General features: G+C 40.5%; 1 protein-coding gene across 1 annotated transcript in view; it reads right to left on the reverse strand.

Annotated features, from left to right (window-relative positions):
• The window catches only part of cep89 (centrosomal protein 89), a 114416-nt gene that overhangs the window by 61287 nt on the left and 30966 nt on the right, over window positions 1-22163 (reverse strand). The window contains exon 16 of the mRNA XM_079592411.1: window positions 100-267. Coding sequence (XP_079448537.1) covers window positions 100-267 — 168 coding nt within the window. The remainder of the gene's footprint in view (window positions 1-99; window positions 268-22163) is intronic.

Below are 22163 nucleotides of genomic sequence, written 5' to 3' on the forward strand. Positions count from 1 at the left end.
TACACCATAGAGAGAGTGAGAGAGACACAAACGCAAGAAAGAAATCTGCAGATATTAAAAATATCTTCTGCTTGTTTGCATTTGTATGTGCATGTCCACCTGTTAGCTTGCTGTGAAAGCTGTAGCTCTGTTTCCAAGTGTTTGATATCTGTGTTAAGGTTGGTTTTGTCTAGCAGCATAGTCTTTTTCTCCACCTCCAGCGCACTCACACGAGCCAGCAGATCTTCAACCTCACAATTCTTCACCCTCTCATGATCCTGCAGCTGTCTGAAATGCAAACACATAGGTGAAAAATCAAGGTTAAAGCATGCAGTATGGTGCAGTATGCAGTACCTTTACAAATGGAGGGCATTGCTATTCCAAGTTGCTTCAGTAATCTTTGTTTATGTTGTACTTCCTGATATGGTCTCTTGCAATACACTGACACCTAAAGTTAATGAGGCTTCACTATTAGATGCGTCTTTGCACTAGTGATGCATCAGCATCAGCGCTATCAGTCACAGTTTGATCCCGGTCTGAGTGAACGCTGTGCGTGTCTGTCTGCCGCTGCTCACCGGGTGTCTCTCCTTCCTTGCTATCGCTGGATTCCTTCTATGTGTCATTTACCCCCGAAATCTAGTGGATTACCGCATCTCCTCCTGGTGTCTGCCGAACTTTCCTGTTCTGTCGCTGGAGCATCGCTGCCGTTGTATCAATCCGTGGATTAATGCTACAAACTTTGCTACAAACTTTGCTCCTCCAGTTCTGTCTGCCACTGCCCGGCACGCCTGCTCTTCCCCTGCATGAGCTCTCTTCCTCTCTCCCTTCACAGTGACTGCTGCAGAGGTGAGTGTGTTTTTACCCGCTTGCCTCGTTGTTGTCCCCAGTCTGTTCAGTGGTTAGCGTACTAAACTGCGTTGATTACATTACGGACTGGGTTGTGTTGTGAGCCTGGTTGGCTAACATTTCCATATGATTACCCCTCCTCCCTCCTCAGAGAAAACAAATATTACATGTCGTAACATCAGGTCAATAGACCACAGCATGTTTTCTGCCTCTATACAGGCCTCACCACTTTGCGACCTTGACGAGCTCTTGTCCGCGGATGACTTGGTTGCTATGTACAATGGCACCCTGACCAGCCTGCTTGATAGCTTAGCCCCTGTCAGGACTAGGCTTGTACCAGCAAACCGTACATGTCCCTGGTTCACCCCTGAGCTCAGGCAACTTAAGGCCGCTGGCCGGCGTCTTGAACGGTTATATAAGAAAACTGGCCTTACAATTCACTCCATGCTTTACACCGAACATACTCAGGCATATAGGGATGCCCTCAATGCTGCCCGCTCAAACTATTACTCATCACTCATAACCTCCTCCATGTCCAGGCCTAAAACCCTGTTCAGGACCCTGGACAAACTCCTCAAACCCCCTGTCACTGCCTGTCCTAAGACCCCTGAGCAGTGCCAGGCCTTCTTACACTTCTTTGATGACAAAATTAGCCAAATCTACCACTGTTTCAACCCAAATGCTATCACTCTCTCTGCTTCTCCTCCCTCTCTGGGCCCTCAGCTCTCCCATTTCACCGCTATAGACTCCCTCACTATCACTGACATTATTAATAAGTCCAACTCTACATCGTGTCAGCTTGACCCTGCCCCCACCCCTCTACTTAAAGCCTGCATCACATCCTTATCTGAACCCATTGCATTGATTGTAAACACCTGCCTCAACTCTGGTGTTGTGCCTGCTGCCCTTAAAACTGCTGCAGTCACACCCATCCTCAAAAAACCGAACTGCGACCCTACATCACTAGTAAACTACCGCCCTATCTCCAACCTCCCCTTCCTGGCCAAGGTATTGGAAAGAGTGGTGGCCTCACAACTACACACTTTTCTCAATCACCATGACCTATATGAGCCTTTTCAATCTGGCTTCCGTTCATGTCACAGCACAGAGACTGCCCTTCTACGTATAACTAATGACCTCCTTCTGTCTGCTGATTCTGGTTCACTTAACATTCTCATCCTCCTTGACCTTAGTGCTGCTTTCGATACCATCAACCACAATGTTCTAATAGCCCGTCTGTCTGCTATTGGTGTTTCTGGCACAGCCCTCAATTGGTTCCAGGCATACCTCTCAAACAGAAAGCAGTTTGTAACACTTGGTCCACATCAGTCTTCCATGTCCCCTGTCACTCGTGGTGTCCCCCAGGGTTCTGTACTTGGGCCCCTCCTCTTTCTCATATACATCCTGCCTATTGGCCAGATTATACGCAGCCACGGTCTTAACTTCCACTGTTATGCAGATGACATCCAACTCTATTTAACCACTCCCTCTGCCCCTGACCTTCCACCACGCTCCCTCACTGACTGCCTTTCTGATTTAAAACTATGGATGCAAAACAATTTTCTCAAACTCAATACAGATAAAACCGAAATTCTGCTGATTGGCCCTAAAAGCATCCTCTCCAAATCTCCCAGTTTCACTCTTAACATTGATGGTTCACCTGTCCATTCTACCCCCGTTGTTAAAAACCTTGGCATTTTACTTGACTCCACCCTTAGCTTTGATCCTCATATCAAATCACTCACTAAGACTGCCTTCTTTCACCTCCGTAACATTGCTCGCCTCAAACCCTTCCTCTCTGTTAGTGATGCACAGACTTTGATTAACTCCTTCATTATGTCCCGTCTAGACTACTGCAACTCACTTTTCCTTGGTCTCCCTGCTAAATCCCTTCAAAGGCTACAATATATTCAAAACTCGGCTGCCAGGCTCCTCACCCACACCAGACGATCAGCACACATCACCCACATTCTCCACCAACTCCACTGGCTACCAGTTTCATCCCGGATCAAATACAAAGTCCTACTACTCACCTTCAAAGCCCTCCACAACCTTGCTCCCCCCTACATCCGCGACCTCCTGACCCCTTACACTCCTTACCGCTCACTCAGATCCTCTGACCAAAATCTCTTGACTATCCCCCGCTTCAGACTTTCCACCCTGGGTGGCAGGTCCTTCAGTGCCTTGGGCCCCAAACTCTGGAACCGCCTCCCACAACCTCTTCGTGACTGTCCTTCTCTTCCCGTTTTTAAAGCACATCTTAAGACCTTTTTGTTTACTGAACATTTCTCCACACCAAATTCATAGCTTCATCCAGATAACCTGTCTTGTAGTATTGTTTTGGTTGTTTGTTGTTGTGTTTCCTTGCCTTCCAACTATGTAAAGCGACCTTGGGTTTGAGAAAGGCGCTATATAAAATAAACTTATTATTATTATTATTATTACTATTAGCAGTTTTCTATTATTATTTATTATTCAAAAAGTAAAAGGGAAATATTGTTATTTTAAAAGCACTTTTAATTTATTTTCTTTATCTCTCAGAGATATTCTTCAATTCTTCTTCAATTGTATATTCCTTCACGTTCTTTGAGATTATCTTCTACAGATTTATTGACAGTTCCAAATTTCAAGTTGAGTTTGTTCAGGGCTTTTAGTTGTGGAGCGAAAAAATTATGAAATTCTTTACACATTAGCCAGCTGGATTCCATTTCTCTCTTTAAAGCTCAGATTAAAACGTATCTGTTTAGAATAGCTTTTAGTGACTTGATTGTTTGATTGTATTGTTTGATCAGTATGTCTGTATTTTTGCATAGCTTTGTATTTTACTGGCTTGCTTTAATGCTGCAAGGTGTCCTTGAGTGCCTTGAAAGGCACCTATAAATAAAAGCTATTATGATGTATTACTATTATTTAATGAAGAAATATACCACTGGATGCCTTTTAAAGAACTTTGTAACATACTGTAAAGATATTGTATTGTATACAAACACACATGTATTTTGTATGTCTACGGCAAGTGTGTGTGAATGTGTTTGTGTCCTTGTGTGTGTGATGTGCACATGTGCTACAGTATTTCTATTCATTCTATCTCTTCGTTTGTTACCTCACTCACACACAGTGTGTAGGGTAAGAATGTGTAGGCTGTTTCTTTCACAATTGTCTGCTTAAGAAATTGTCACCCTTTATCTTTCTCCAGGTTAGTTCCAAAATTAATGACGTACCCTAGAAAGATTTAAATGATTTTTTTATATATATTCCGGTGATACTGGAGTAAAAAATCGTATAGGTAGCACACCCCTAGTGAAAACAAAACATATACAAAAATGTATTTAAAATACATTTATTTCATAATAAGTACAGTACAAATCCATTGACATATTTACATATTGATTGAGATTTACCGATATAAATATTATAATTAAACTTTATTCGGAGTACTTCTTTATTGCACAATGCAACCAAATACAGAAAACGCGATGCAAATAACACAGACATGTTTCAAGGGGATGCCAACAAGTGATGAACCTGGCTGGGACATGCTTATTGTTCAATGTCTACTCATCAGTAGTGTTGTCGATGACATGAAAGCTGAGTTTTTTGTGTATGTTAACATCCTGATCGTATGTGCGTTGTGAGTATTTGCAGTGCGTTTCTGTTTTGGGTTCGTTATGAGTACCGGTATATGCAGCACATGGGTTGTCAATCTGATGAAGATGTTTTCTTAATTTGCTTGTTTTTTTTAAATTTGCATGAGTAGTTATAACATATACCATGTGTCACTTTTGGATTGATTTATTACCCCCTGCCCTGTCACAAATGATTGACAGGGAATCTGTGTCTCCAGAATATGTTTCTGATTTATGATGGGGTAACGGCGTCAGCGTGTCTAGTAACTATGGCGCCGCGTGACGTGTGACGCGGCCGGAGGTGTTGACCGGGGAATTTTAAAGTAAGGTGTCTGCAGGCTTCCTGGGTGTTTTATTGCCTTTGTACCTGCGCGAAAAGGTGTTATGTCTGTGTGTATTATGTCTGCTGCGCTGTAGCGAGTTCGCACTTCGACAGAAGCTGCGTGTATAAATTTGTGTAGGACGCAATGTCAGTTACAGAATCGAGCAGAGCAGTGCAGATCGTGTCAGACGCCTCGGGTTTTTTCCTTGTTCTCAAACTATATTCCAAGGTAAATTGTGTTGCTGGAAACGCGAGTGCAAGAAGATGGATGCTTGTCTTAACAGTAAGTGTGTTTTATTATTTAGTAATATTATTAAGAAACATTATTTATTTATGTGTGAGTCATTGTTCTATTGGGATTGCTTAAGGTTTAAAATCTGCGCGCTTCAGGTGACGCTGCTGGAGTGAGCCTCGTGGATCTTGTTGACGAACTTATTTTCCTCAATCAAGCGAGTGGTACGTCGGCTATAATTATGATTTGTGTTTAAATGTTAGTCTACATATTGTGTGTTTTATAATAACGCTTTATTTATTTATAACAGGAGGTAGCAGAGGTACTCATCATCGGTCTAGTAACGTTAGGCACACAGCGCGTGCAGCTTTGCGAGAGAGCGCAGACGTCCCTGCCACCGGTAAGTGTTGTGTATGCTTAGCGAGACCGACCCATTTGCGTTTTGTGTAAACACATGTTTCATTTGTTGTTTATCTTTTTTTTTTTTAACAGCCCAACCGGAACGGAAAACCATCACAGCGTTAGTGCATGCGGCTCCGCGTGATAGTGCACACAGCCAGCCCCTCGGTAAGTGTATAATTGTAATTCGACTTTATCAATCGTTATACTGCTATTATGTGTTATAATGTCTTGTTGAATTTAGTTTAAAACTTTCTTATGTGTATTTCCAGAAGGCTTATCAAACCTAGTGAACAAGGTTGCGTCTGAATCTACGGATAGGATTGTGACGACAAAGGATAGATCGGCTGGTTTAGTGGCAAAACCAAAAAACAAACTCAAACGTAAAGCACCAGCGGTGACCTGTGCAAAAGCAAAAGGACCGTTTGATGACGTTGCGAGAGACAGGCATTCCGGACCACAGACATCGGCACAGAAGAAGCCAAGACGATCTGCTAAAAGTATGTAAACAAACAATGTTGTTTGATTGAATTCAGTTCATTCTAAATTAGATGCAAATAAGCTACCAGAGTGCGATAATGTTTTATTTGGATGTGATAGTGAGAGATCGTGTGTGTGTGTGTGTGTGTGTGTGTGTGTATGTGGGTGTGTGTGTGTGTGTGTGTGTGTGTGTGTGTATGTGTGTGTGTGTGTGTGTGTGTGTATGTGGGTGTGTGTGTGTGTGTGTGTGTGTGTGTGTGTGTGTGTGTGTGTGTGTGTGTACAATGTGTTAGTTCAGAACTGTTGTTGACACATGATTTGTTTATAAACAGGCACATCTCTTAGAGTGTGGATTTATTTATAATTATTTTACTGTATGTATTGGAGTGATTTTTGTAAAAGTGTAGACTCTTTTCAAACACTCGTTTATAAACAACCATGTTGAAAAAAAAAAAAAAAAAATGAAAAAAAAATGTATCATGCAATGCATACATACTATTTTTAAATTAATATTATTATTTTTTCTCAACAGAAGTGTTCGTGAATGACAATGCAGTTCCTGATATAAACGACGTTCAGAGCTGGAGTGACGGACTGATAGAAGCATGGGATGACTGCGTGTTTACAAGTGACCCTAAAGAAACCCTGCAGTCTGTTCCATCCAGCGAGCGTGTGCTGGATGTGGTAGAGTCAGACCCTGATGAGCTGCCTTCAAATCAGGAGGCTTTCAGACGGGAATCACAAGCCAATATAGACAATCAACAAATAATAGGTCTGATACAGGACTCAGTCAAGACAGCGTTGAACGCCTTCGAGGTACGTTTTAACGAACGCATTAATGCTTTTGAGAGACGCTTAGATGCTTATGAGAATAAGCATAATGATCGTGAACATTCTACGACGGCTGCACATCAACAACAGGATATTGGTATTAAACAAGTCATAGCAGCTCAGCGGTTGCATAGCAAAACTATCCAACAAGTAGTCAGAGATCAAGGTCTGTCTGTGGAGCTGTTAAAGCAGATCGTACTCACGCTTAAAAAGAAACACGGGTGAGTTGTGAATGTTTTTATATATTATGTGTTTTTGTGTGTATTTTCTTCTACATTAATCCCAACATTGTGTGTATTTTTTAGCATTGGTGTATAATGACTGATTAGCTAGTTTTTCTTTTTTCTCGCTGTATAGATGTTGGTTTTTATTTTCCGTAGTTACTTTAATTGTAAACCTGTCAGTGATTGAAATAAAAATTAAAAACTAAATCTGGTTTTAAAAAAAAAAAAAAATGGCTAAACGTTGTCGGGAGTCAGATGGTTTTGATCAGGGTCCGGTAGCTAGGTTTAGACGCGACGATGGCAGTGTGGTATCCCCTGAACAGTGCAGTAACACAGAAACATTGCTCTATTTAATTCAGACATTGGAGGGTGTGAATAGGTCTGAGTCTACAACTAATACATTGTTAGAATTATTGGATATTATGACACCGATGGTAGATGAGGATCCAGGCCCAAATATTGATTTTGAACCTTTTGTAAACACCCAACAGGTTGGAGAGGTATCAGAACCTCCTCCAGAAACAAATGATGCTTTTGATAATCCTGTGTCTTTGTCACAGTCAGGAGAGGGAGCAGGTACCCAGTCACACCGCACACTCAATCGAGGTGCACCCAACATGGGTCTTGCACATAGTGACATAGAATCACTTGTAAGAGAGGGTGGTGATGTGAGTGGGTACACTGTACTGCCGCGCTCGCGGTTCAATGGCCTGGAAATCCATAGGCTTATAAATCTGCGGGAGATATCTTCTACAGATTTAGCAGCCTACACCATGTTTTTACATGACACACTTTCTGAAGTTGTGGACTTTTCCAGACTGTTGGGCGGCGACGGTAGTTTAATCAGCATCACCTTGAGGGGTCCGAGTTTGACATCAGATGTTAGTACACTTTTGACAGGCACCAATGGTTACAGTGTAGATCTGTTTATAAACGAACTTGAGAAAATAATGCAGAGCAACGCGGATGTCCAGTTTGATGAGAGATTGAATTTAAGACTGTCGATAGCGAGAAGTAAACGCGGCGGTGTTTATCGAAAGATGCGCGATCTAGCCCACAATGAAGTGATCAGTAAAAACAGACTTAATCTGTTCTGTCCCACAAACATTTCAAACAATCTTTGTTTTGCAATCTGTCTGGCGCATTTCCTAAACCCCCAGAAACCTCACACAGAGCTAGAGTCTGTAGCATATTCGTTGCAGAAGGCAGCTGGCTATACTGACCAACACAAGATAGCGTTTAATGACATCAGACAGTTTGAACGCATGCTGAACGTTAAAATAGTTGTCTTCTATCGATCCGATACGGGTGTTTTGGAGAAGTATACAAACACAGACGAACCACATCCTAAAACAGTATTTTTGTACCTGCACGGCGATCATTTTTTTATGATAAAAAATCTACGCGCGTTTATTGGCACCCCATACGTGTGTGGATTTTGCTACCAAGGATACACATGTAGGAGAGATCACAGATGTCGGTACATCTGTGATGTCTGTAATGATCCAGAATGTCATAAACATAACAAAAAGTCAAAACACTGCGGCGACTGTTTGCGCTACTGCAAGTCTGACTACTTTTTTGAGATGCATAAAAAAGCACCTCAAGGTATGCAACACGCGCAGTGTGATGTGACCAAATATTGCAGAAAATGTAATAGACGTTACCATGTCAGCGGTACTAAACCCAAAGCGCATAAATGCCCTGCAGATCGTTGTGTACACTGTGGTGAGAGTTTAGTTACCGATGGTGTGCATCAATGTTTTATCCAACCAGTTAAGCCGGAGATGCCAAACGATCGTTACATTTTCTATGATTTTGAGACCCGTTATGAAAACGGCAGGCACACAGCCAATTTCGTATGCGCTATTACGTTTGCTGGCGAAGAATTCGTGGCTGAAGGACCCGATTGTGTGGATCGTCTCGTTAAAAAATTCAGACAACCTCGTTACCTTAATTACACATGGATAGCTCATAACGCATCGGGTTTTGACAATTTCATTCTTTTGGAATACTTCACTAAGATGGGTATCGCTCCTAAAATCACGATGCAAGGCTGCCGTCTGATCTTGATGTACGACATTGCTTTCAAGCAACGGTTTATTGATTCATACTCATTCATCCCCATGCGTCTGGCCAAGACACCTGTTGCGTTTAATCTGACTAATGCAGAGAAGGGTTACTTTCCACACTACTTTAACCGCGTTCAAAATGACAACTACATAGGCGTCTACCCTGACAAGAAATTTTATGGGTATGCGACGATGTCGAACCAAGACAGAACTGCGTTTGACGTTTGGTACAGTACCATCTCTGACAAAGTGTTCGATTTTAAAAAAGAACTGGCTCTTTATGGTAAAAACGATGTTGTTTTGCTGAGGGAGGCTTGTATGAAGTACCGCGATGAATTCATTCTGTGTACAGGCCTTGATCCGTTTAATTACACCACTCTGGCGGCCACATGTATGGCTACGTATAAAACACACTACATCCCTAAAGACACAATAGCTCTGACACGCAACAATGCGTACACCAACCAGAACAAAACATATTCAAACATATCAATTGAATGGCTTGAATATGTCCGAAAATCGCAGTCCATAGATGTTCAACATGCTCTAAACAGTGGCGAGGTGTCATTTGGGAAATACTACGTGGATGGATTCTATGACGACGGTATCGTGAAAAAAGCATTCGAATTTCTCGGTTGCTTTTTTCATGGATGCGACCGCTGTTATAACTCAAATGATCTAAACCCGTTATCAAAAGTGCCTTATGCTGTTCTGAGAAGGCAATGTGACGACAAGCTTGAAATTTTGGAGCGTGCGTACGGTCTTCAGGTTGAGATAATTTGGGAATGTGATTGGAGTCATGCCAAACAGACAGATGCAGACGTGATGGATTTCATGTCCACTTACAAACACCCTGAAAGATTGAAACCTCGTGAAGCTCTATTCGGAGGCCGCACGAACGCATTCAAACTGTACCACAAAGTCGCGGAGGGTGAACGCGTTATGTACGTTGACTTTACTTCACTGTATCCCTTCTGTCAGGCTCGAAAATGCTACCCAATTGGTCATCCTGAAATAATATACAAGGATTTTCAAAACCTTGAAGAATATTATGGACTCGTCAAGGCTACAGTTCTTCCTCCGAGGAAGTTGCTCCACCCAGTACTGCCTTATAGGACTGGGGGCAAGTTAATGTTTCCTCTTTGTAGGGAGTGTTCTGAACAACAGAACCAAACACAGCCATGTATGCACACAGATGAGGAAAGATCCATTCATGGATGTTGGGTTAGTATTGAGCTGTTGAAAGCCATTGAGAAGGGTTATGTGGTGACAAAAATCGATGAGGTCTGGCATTTTCCTCAACGATCTGAAACGTTGTTTTGTGATTATGTTAAAACATTTTTACAGTTCAAACAGGAGAGTTCAGGTTTTCCAAAAGACGTTGTGACCGATGCCGACAAAGAATCTTATGTTAGAGATTACTTTGAGAAAGAAGGGATTAAGTTGAATCTGGACAAGATTGAGTTTAATGCAGCACGCAGATCCATAATGAAGCTCCTTCTTAATTCTTTGTGGGGGCGGTTCTCGATGCGCGAACAGTTGCCAACCACCGAGATACTTATAGACCCTGAACAGTTTGCCCGATACATTTTTGGCACTGAGTATGACCTCAAGCATTTCTCATTTGTGTCAGACACTGTTGCGATCGTTCAGTGGTCTTACGCAGATGGGAAAGGGGTCCAGACTCGTGACATCAATGTCTTTCTCGGGGCTTTTACAACAGCCCATGCACGGTTAGAGCTTTATGATCTTATGGACAAGTTGGGTGATAGACTGATTTATTGTGATACCGATAGTGTTGTATTCACATCTAAAGAGGGTGAATACGAGCCCCCACTAGGGCCATACCTTGGCGATCTTACTGATGAAGTTGGGGATGGAGACCATATTGTGGAGTTTTGTTCAAGTGGTCCAAAAAGTTACGGGTATCGTACTGCTATGGGTAAGGTGTGTATGAAGGCCAAAGGTATCACTCTGAATGCTGTAAACTCTGAGGCCATTAGGTTAGACTCATTAATTGGTCTTGTTGATCAGTATGTGAGGGGGCGGGGTGAGGGTAATTACATTCTCGCACACTCCGACAGTATAGTGAGGAACAAAAAACAGTTCACATTACACAACAAGTCAGTTGTGAAAAAATTCCAAGTGGTGTACAACAAACGCGTTTTGCTACCTGACCTAACTACACTACCATATGGCTACTGACAACGTTTTTGGTCATCGAGGGGTGCTAGACTCAGACGGTTTCGATTTCAGGTTACAACACCCCTTTTCATGTGTATTAAGTGGTCCTTCTAGCTCAGGAAAAACTTTTTTTGTAAAAATGTTGTTGGAAAATGCTAAAACTGTAGTTTCTAAAAATGTTGAAAACATTGTGTACATTTATGATTGTTGGCAACCTTTGTATGATGAATTGTTGAAACTGTATGATATTAAATTTATTGAAGGTATCCCACAAACCCTGAATGATGATCGTTTGTTCCCGCCCAACAAGAATAATTTTTTGATTCTAGATGATGTTATGGATGATGCTAGTAACAACTCTGAAATCCAACGTCTGTTCACGCAATATGTACATCATAAAAGCCTGAGTGCATTGTATATTGTACAAAACTTGTTTTTACAAGGTAAATCCAGCAGGACCATCAGTTTAAACACCAATTATCTGGTACTGTTCAAAAACCCCAGAGACAACACACAAATTAATGTATTAGCACGTCAGATGTACCCCAGAAACACTAAATTTTTTATGGAGTGAAAATGCGACCAGCATTCCTTTCGGGTACCTTTTGATTGACTTTAAAGCGAAAACACCAGAGCAGTATCGTCTCAGAACAGATATTCTGTCACAATATCCAGTTGTGTACATTCAGAAAAGAAAACATTAACTTTGTTAGACGATATTTGAAAATGTCGGCAAGACTTTTAAGAAACTTGCCTCTTTTAAAATTATTATTAAAAGCCACACCTAAACAAAGACGCGTTATTTTAGAGGTCGCTGCAGACGAACTCATTGTGTCGTTGTGTGAGGTAGCTCTTAATGTAGTCCATGGTAATATTCCACTATCGTCACAACAATATCAGAAACTAAAGAGAAAAAGAAGCGAGATCAAAATAGTTGCTGATAAAAAGGTTGGTGTTAGACGCAAAAGACGGTTAATCAATCAACAAGGAGGATTTCTTTTGCCGTTGTTAAGCGTCGCAATTCCCTTTATAACCAGTTTAATCGCATCTAAATAAGCTTGGTGATGGAGTACGCTGAGAAGATGTTTTTAATCCCGCAACACCAGTTGGACAAGCTGAAACCCTCTAACCCCCGTGAGTCTATACAGCATGTTGTGGAGAACGATTTGGATGCGACTATAAGAAATATATTGCAAAGGTCTGACATAGATCACCACGAAAAAGCTAAGCTGTACACCGGTGTTTTGCAGAGGTTTTTAACACTCACTAGACAGGGGGATACGGAATCCGCCACATTAACATTAAGTCTTCCGCAGCCTGGCAACCTTGTAAAAGAAGATCCATCTCCAACAGGCCTTGTTACTGTCCGCGACGGCTTAGATGATTTTGCAGATGAGATTTTAAAGAATATTCCACAGAGGAGTATGAAAAATGTCCGTTACATTTTAGATAAAATGTCTAAAACTAAAGATATCACATCGTGGACTGAGTCGGGGGAGTTTGTGTTTAAAGGCAGAACAATCCCCGGTTCACATATGCTTGATCTAGTTAAAAGCGTCACGGCTCCACAAAAGGTTGCTGATGAGCGGAGACCTGGTGGATGGCATGAGTTTCTGGAGGCTTTTGCTAGTTTAAATATGCCATACTCAGTGGTGCCAAACCACCATGTCAGACACGCAATTAACTCGTTCAAGACCATAGCGACCCCGATTATAACTGGATCATCTAAGAAGAGTAAAAAACGGAAAGTGCTTCCAAACACACCGGTACCTTCAGAATATTCACAAGACTCATTATTCAAATCCTCCAGTCTAGACCAGAGTCGATGGTTAAGTTTTTAATCCGACAGTTTGTGGGTTGCCTATTGTTTTTTTTGTTGTTTTTTTGTTGTTTTTTTTGTTGAGAATTTATGACATGTATTGTTGAATATGATGTGTGTATGTGTAATAATAATAAAAAAGAGTTTAACCTGTTAGCCTTCACCAGAGCGAGGACGCTCTGAAGCGTTTTTTTTTTTAAATAGTTCAAAGTTACTATCAGATTTAATGTTATTACCTTGACAAACTATACATCATTAAAAATATATAAGTCTCACGTTTCAGTATTTGACCACTATTGTATTCTGAGAAACTTATAGTGACAGTTATGTCTTAATTTGTGTCAGGATTTATGTAATGAAAAAATGAGTCGATACCTTTAATATGAATTATGAGCGTCAACTGCTCCATTCAGAAAAAAAACTCTGGTGCTGTTGTCTTGAGAACGCGTGACAAAACAACGTTCCTCAGGGCTTTTGGCTCAAAAATGTGCAGATTTGGAGAAATATTGATATATTATCATAGGTTTACATCATATTTCTATAGACAGGAATAATATTTATTGAATTTATATCCAAATGCGTCGATGTATACATAAAGAGCGCTGGATACTCTGATGTACTGTGTTTTCAATCCATACAGCAGAATGAGGGCGCTCTATGCACAGTTTTTTCCAAATATGGAAGCTCACGAAGAAGAACAATAACCTGTGACCTTCCAGGACGTCACTGACATAAACACAGCTAACGTTAGCTTTCAGAGATCGCTATAACATGCAGATAAAGATGTTTTGAAGACAATAAACATGATTGCAATGATATTTGATTTACCTGTGTTCTTCGAGCCATGTCAGGTATTTTTATAATAATAGATTATATGTATAATGCAATGCTAATCGATATAGACTTTACAAACATGCAGAATACCATAAACTCATTTATTTTCTGTCTGATTTTCTTTTCTGAAGCCAAATAAGCTCATAGAAGATTATTTAAAACACTCGACTTGCGCTATAAAGTAAGTTTGGAGCATAAAACAGGGTTTTAATCTCATAAATTGTCGTGTATTGATGGTGTGCTAAGCTAACATGCTAGCTAGCTCTCTAGTTGCACCTGCCATCTAGCTGTTATTTTTTATGATTTTTTTTCTAAATCGGAATGCTTACTGAAATATTTCTTTATTTGAGAAAGGCATTTGATACAGTTTCAAATGTGAAGTGAAGATTATGAAAGAAATTAGGGGGTGAAACACTGTGATTAGCCAGTCGTTAGCGATTATAATGGAGACAAAGGAAAATAATATTTATGGCCATAAGCCGGCTGGAAAGGTGTAAATGTGAGCAGGAGAGAGTGACACTGAATGGGGCTCGTTTGCACCACAAAACAATAGAGACAATAGACTGAATAGATGCTAATAGATGACAATAAACACAAGTTTGCATTTTAGAGTCAATTCAAAATAAAGTCATTTGAGATGATCTTGAAAAACATTTAACAAAATACAGAGTTTTAGACTTATCACCTTCAAATTTTAAATATAACATGGTCAGACATGTGTCTTTAGCTGGAGTGCATTTCTAGAGTGCTGACGGGCCAACTTCAATTTAATTTTCATGAAGATGTTTCATAAAAATAAATTTCTAATAACTTACACAACTTTGAAGCTATTCATAATTTTTTTTTCATTATGACAATAATTCATTCTACATTTCCAATAAAGTGCCAGGTGTCAGCTTTCAAATGAGACCATACTTGAGCTTTTAGGACGAAGGGTCAATGAATTGAATCTTTTTTAGGTTGGGTATGCAATTTCTGGGGATTTTTCAAAAGTGGCGCTGAAGGCTAACAGGTTAAAGAAAGAAATATCTGTTCTTAAGTTGTTTTTATTAAAAAATATTAAACATGAGACATATACATTTCACCCATTTGCACACACTGAATACATTTGAAAACATTTTCATTACATGGAACTTGTTTTAGTTTTTTCACAAATGTTGACACCATTTTATCATTTTTAATTAAATCATTGGTATACATTTTCAACACATAATCATAATCAAATCCCTTTGACATGTGGTAGAGAAAGAACACACAGTGTTGACCACAGGTGTCTGATGAAAAATCTTGGACTTGCACAGTGGAATATTGTACTGCACTAGAATTGAGATTTAAAAAGTCTTTGATAACGGGGTGAAAGCCTTGGTAATCTGGTTTATTACCAAAACTATCGAAAAAACAACCTACGCTATCATCATTTATGTAGATGGCCAACCAATGTTGGCCTGGGAGGCCTGATGGATCTGTATTGATTAAAACCATTGATGGTAATGTTCTTAAAGGGGTTTTCGGTAGATAGTCACATGGTAGTACTCCAAGAAAATAAGTATTGCACGAAATCTTATCCATGACACCCGTAAGCTGCACAGTGTTCATTTTAACCCGTTAATAGTAATCAACAAGCACCTGTCGTCGATTTGATACTTCAATTATGTTGTCAAACAAAGCATAAACAATTAAGGTAACAGTCTGTGGTATTGGCTGTCTGAAACGTGCTTCTAGTCTGATATTGCCACTTTTGACAAGTGATACATGCTGTCCACAATCCTCGTCTGGTGTGAAATTGAACGTGTAGAGTTTATAGCCATGCAGAAAATCTTCCCTATCGATACTTAGAGCCTGGTTTTTAAGATGCCTTCCAGAAGCCAGCGCTAACTGATAAAACTCACGCACTGCAGAACCATTTTCATATTCAGGCTGCAGAGGCTTCGAGGGGTACTGTTGACCATCCAGATAAATGGCTAAAAATTCTAAATCATAGTTTTTAAATGCAAAAGGGTTTTTATTATATGACCCCACAAATGCATCATTATCAACCATCGCTAGAACCAGAGATTTTGGCAATGCTCCTAAAAATAAGTTCTCTTGATTACAGACCCGTGATCCGGCTGGTATTGAGAAGCTTTTCAAACACACCCTGTCGATGGGGTACTTTGCAGTGGTTGAGAGTAGGGCTTGCACATGACCCAGTCTCACAGCTGGGGACACTGTCACTTTTTTCACAAAAAGTGATGCAGACTGGATGTTCAATTTGTAGGCTATGTCATTGCTCCTCATCAAACAGAATTCGTCTTTACCTCTCGTCATTCTAATTTTAAGGTCCAATCCATTGAGTAAAAGTTTATCTTGAAAGAAGATGTCACTGTGAACTGGTGCGAGTAGTTCGACCACATTGCTAGCGTTGGTGAAGGCTGCTCTCTTTGTCAGGCCGTTATTTGCCCCGGCAGGGTCTGAAATGTCCATATGCCCGGCTTTGTCCTTATAGAAGAGCCCCGCTGAGAAAAGTGTTTCAAGGGTATCTTTACCATAATTAGTAAGACACTCTATCATACAGCGGTATGGATATGTGCTAGAACTCTGTGAAATGAGACGGTCTCCAAGCGACACGTCCACTTGTGAAAAAATTGTGGCTCCCGGATAGTTGATAAGCCCTACGGGGTCTCCGTCAGCAATGTCCGTCCCATCTGCATAAGTGATTTTGAGACGCATAAACAACAATGTGTTGTTTAGATCCACGTAATCCTCTCCATTCCCCGCAATGAAAAATTCCAGAGGCGATGTCGGAGATATCGCAGATAATGGCGGAATTTCTATATAAGTGTTCTTTTCAATAGCGGTCTGTGTCAGGGGTACAGTAAAAAGATCCAGTTCGGATTTTAAACACTCTTCTGACATGTTGTGTAGTAACGCCATGATCTAAAATATTGTTTTAACAGAACTCCTTGATCTTTTTGAAGCAGTACGCCTAGCCGTATCCTTGCGCTTGCGTTTTACAACTGATGTTTTCTTGGGGGGCCGTTTTGTTTTCTTCTGCTTCTGGCCACTCCTCCGCACCCCCGGAGGCCTAGGTACACTTTTACGTGCCATCACCATTAAACCGGACCCGTCTTGAGTATCGTGATTGTTATTAAAAGATCGTGATAACGTATTACTAACAACGTCACTTAGTATGTTTTTCGCTGCTGATTTAAGATGTGGCTTGGCTATGCTAAATCCTCGTCTCAGTAGTGGTATAGCCATTCTAAAGAGACCCCTAAAAAGTCCGCCCAAACCAGTGCCATACATAACTCCGCCGGAATAGCCCGGAAGTCCATTGCCAGCCTGATTCTGGTAATAGGCCACATAACGCATGGGATCAACATTGTGATTGTTGAAATATGTCATCTTAATGAAAATTTTTTACTGGCCTAAAGTGTAGTTTAATGCACACTTTCCCGTAAGAAAATGGGATGTGTTGATTTTGATCGTCCTTTACTTCTATAGCAATATCTGCGATGACCGATTTGTTGATAGACACGTAGTGGGGTTTGTCGTATCGTACACTGACTGTGTTGTTGTTATCACCGGTTATTTGTACACACTCCAGGAGTGGTACGAAGGCATCACCTACTGACTGGTATCGTATAATATCTGTGTATATATACAGAGTGTAGAAACCTCCGTGTATGTCTGCCTGATGCATTGCATATGTTACAACATCCTTTTCAAAATTAGTTTTTCCGGGGTTTGTTTTTTGTCGCATAGAATCTCCTATCGAGGCACCTGGTTTCAACCCTAAAATAATGGCTAGTTTTCCATGGAAGGTTATTGAAATGTTAGGTTTTGCTTTCAGAAATACTTTGTTTTTTACAACATCGTAACCGAATGACCCATGAGGGGCTAGTAAATCATTTATCACACTAACCAGGGTTGGGACCTTGTCGTAATAACCTGTCTTTATAGGTATGCGCAGTCTCGATAAGTCGGTCTTCTTCACATCTACACCACGACGTATGCTGTTAGTGTTTTTTTCGCCGTCGACAGCAGTGGGTTCGATGTTTATCTCAAAAAAGGCATCTTTGTTGTTAAAGGTGTACCAACTTCTAGGATATTCAATTTGAACAAGACCTACCTCCCATTCTCCTCTTATATTTATAGAGGTAGCCAGCCTTGTTCTATAATTAGAGATTGTATTATCAGGATATACAGACTGTGAAGCATTGCATGGTAGTGTGACATAAAAACCACCCTCTGCCATGTCTGTTTTTTATACAACTGCAGACAGTCTGTGCTTGTCCTTTGTTTTTATGGCACCTGTACGTCAACTAATTCTTTCTGATCGATCCATGATGCAAATTTTGCAGGCCATCCGAGCCATTGTACCAGTACTAATGTTTTGCGACCCTGCTTCTTCTTATCTAAAATCTTTTCAACTTTAAATGTCTTGTTTTTACTGACAAATATTTTTTGTAATTCTTCAGCATAAAAAACGCCGTTGATAACATCACCATCATAATCACTCAATCTGTAAACAGGAGGGTCTCGTGGAATACACGCTGATACAGTAAAATACTCTTGTGTGTAGTTTTCTTCATACCCTTTTGCAAACGGGCCCCTGACTTTAGAAATTCGAACCACGTCCCCGATCTTGTATTTAAATATGGGGTTAACATTGCGGGGTTTGGTATCACCATATAGGTTATGTAGCACCACAGATTCGTTTTCTCTTCCCACATCAATCGGCCTCATCTTGATGCTTCTGTGATAGCTCACATTGTATCCTTGTGTAATGTCTTGAAGTATGTCGATGTAACGTTTGGAGTTTATAGCTGTTAAATATCTCCACATTCTTCCTTTTAAGGTTCTATTAAACCGCTCGATAACACACGCCTTTAATTCTGTGTTTGTTGAAAAATGGTTAATATTGTACTTTTTTGTCACGTTTTGAAAGTGTTTGTTAAAAAACTCCTTTCCTTTATCTGTCTGTAGTTTTTGTGGTATGCGTCCCTCTTTCAGTATGGATTCAAAAGCTTTAGAGACCTCTATACCACTCTTGTTTTTTAAAGGCCTTGTCCACGAGTACTTACTAAACAAATCAATGCAAGTAAGCAGAAAGTGGTGGTTGTCATTTACCTCGGCATATGCCGACATATCTACTAGATCGGCTTGGAACTGCATATCAATACCGTAGACAAAAACCCGATTCCTTTTATATTTTAGTGGGGCACTTCTGTGTAGTGTATATGCATCCTCGCCAGCGACCCAATCTGAAACTTCTTTATCGGTTAAACGAACACCCGTCTCTTTTAAAACAGCTTCTTTTAAACGTTTTTTACCCCCTAAAGAACCAGGGTTAGAAGGTGTGTAATAAACCTTTTTCATTTCTTCGGACATATTGACACTTCACGATCCACAAAAGAATAACACAGATGGTGTAAGTGGTTCGGGTATTTATTTCTTAAACATTAAAAGGACACAAAGGTATCATACAGCATCAATGTAGTGTAGAAAATTTATACACACCACAATGTTTTTCTCTAGAATGTAATCAACCAGTGTTTCAACAATTTTACATACATCAGTCTGATTGTTTCTTGTCAACATGTCTACACATAGATCCGACACATATGTACACAAACACAATATATCAGCTATTCTAATAAAACTACCACATTCAGTCATCAGGTCTAAAATTTTTCTGATGGTTACACAAATTGGATCACCAGCATTAACGCATAACCGCATCATATCTGACCATTCATTTGACACATTTCTTACGACACACATTTGTTTCTTGAGGTTTGTAAAACGTCTGGCATCAACACCACATCTGTTTACAGTAATCGATACATTGGCACATTCATTAATGTAGTTATACAATAAGGTAGTCATCTCACATCTAATACGTTGTTTAAGTAGACACTTAGCCAGTCCGGTTGCAAAACAAGTGTTACCCATGCTGTTGTCACAAACAGTCAACTTGGACAATACCTTTCCAGCTGTCCACAGCGTCATAGACAATTTGTTCACTGCTGCCGTCCAGAACTTTCTCTCTGACTTCGCAAAGCTTTTCCACAATGAAAACCTCGTCACGTAGTTCGTGTAAAATAGCGTCCACTGACCCCTGAATCCTCTGGGGGTGAACTCTTAAACCACAACGGCTCAACGCTTGAGCAACTATGTGCTTAAGGTCTGGTCTCACCAGATTACGTGTCAGTTCCTCAAAGTACGTGTCAAAGAAATAGGGATCTGGTTCAAACAAGCAGGAATGTCTAATCTGACTGGGGTGATCCACTTCACAACCCAAACAGATTTCTTTCAGCTTTTTGTTGATGACATGTTCCAGAAGGACCACAACAGTTGCTTTTATGATTTTGAACCCGTCAGAACGGATACAACTGTCTGTGGCGTCAATTCCTGCTAAGGCCGCCGCTCCTGCTATTGCACCGCTGTTGCCGTATGGTGTTGTAAGGAAGGTCAGGTTGTGATATCCTAGATCCATGCAAAACTTATCCAACCAGCTGTTGTCACAGGTTTGTGGGTGGGGTTCCAACGGTGTCGCATTGTCATCAGGCATAGCTGGGGCAGTCTCAGGGGTGTTGCTGTAGCAGTAGACTGGTGTAGATCCTTGAGACATGGTGGATGAATGCAGCAGTTGTACCGATCCGTAGGCGTTTTTAATGACTGTAATATGTGGGTGGGCTTAAGAGGCGGTCTTCGGGGTTGGTAACGCCCTTCTTAGGTTGAAACAGTTGCATCTTTACAGAACTGTAACGATCATACATGTCACACCATCTAAACATCTTGTCTATAGCTGTAAATATACTGTCAAGCATTCGAACATCCTTCCACCGAAACAGAAATTTCATGTCGTAGCACGTATGATGCTCAGATTCTCGAAAAGGCCACACATATCTGTCGAGCTTTGTCTTGTCGTTGCAGCAAAAAATATAAACACAGTCGTCTGGTAGCTTTTTAGTGTGGTCCCCGACCACCCGAAATCTTGTGTTAGGGGTTAAGCCATCCCACTCGGCGACGTATAACGGATCATCACCACAGTCGTTCAAATCTCTCCAAACGTAGTTGAAAAACACAAACCAGTCTTTGTCTTGAAAAATCACACATGGAGTATCCCATGTAAACTCGTCTCCAACATCAGCAGTGTAGAGTTTCACAACACGCTGCACCTTGTCAAACGCATATCTCAGAACGCGTTTACCAGACATCGGGAAATCACGTTTCACATTAGCTATGTCTTCATGAAGAAACTTTGTCAAGCTAACATTTGGTTTTTTCCTTGGTGCATAAGTTAGTTCCTCTCTCATTTCAACAGGTCCTCTTGATGGCGAAATACACATGACCTTTCTAGGGGTTTTAGAAGTTCCCGGAGCAGCCATTGTAGCAGGAGAAAGATGCAGAATGTTTTCTGTGTCTAACACCACATCCCCTAACCTTGTTTAAATCCATGATGTAGGTAGTGACGTAGGTAGTGACGTAGGTATGAAAAGGCTGTCCAGGATGTACCATGACATAAAAAAAAAAACTCCATCGCCATATGGTGAGGTGCGAGTATGCTAAAACGTTTGTAATACAAATTAGAGCTGCCATATGTCCTGACACCTTTCTTTCAAATTCCCCGGTCAACACCTCCGGCTGCGTCACACGTCACGCGGCGCCATAGTTACTAGACACGCTGACGCCGTTACCCCATCATAAATCAGAAACATATTCTGGAGACACAGATTCCCTGTCAATCATTTGTGACAGGGCAGGGGGTAATAAATCAATCCAAAAGTGACACATGGTATATGTTATAACTACTTGCATGCGCTTTTTTCAGTTGCAGCACGTTGAACTCTCTCGGCCACCGTACAATGCACCTTTCTTTAAATAAAGCCTAAAATGTGTTTTAAATGTCTTTAAATGCCAACCAGACGTCTTTAAATGCAAGATATTTAAAGTGTATCTAAAGTATACTTGCAATAGTTCCATTTTAGTACAATCAAATATACTTAAGAGTAGATTGTATATAGATCAAATATACTTAAGAACTTAAGATTGTACTAAAATATACTTTTAGTACAATCAAATATACTTAAGAGAATTGGAGTGTACAATTAAATATACACTCCAATTCAGCAGACTTTAAATACCGTATATCAATTTAGTATACCCAATTGCAGTACATAAATATGTATTTGTGTAGTATATATATACCTATACCAAAATGTATTTGAAAACATTTATTTTATGCTATTTATTTTTCAATAGGGACTACCTTCCTTCCCTCAATACAGAAATCTTCTGCTGCAAACCCTCGCATAGACGCATACAGC

This window comes from Phoxinus phoxinus, assembly GCF_949152265.1.
Source record: "Phoxinus phoxinus genome assembly, chromosome: 2".
NCBI classification, from domain to species: domain Eukaryota; kingdom Metazoa; phylum Chordata; class Actinopteri; order Cypriniformes; family Leuciscidae; genus Phoxinus; species Phoxinus phoxinus.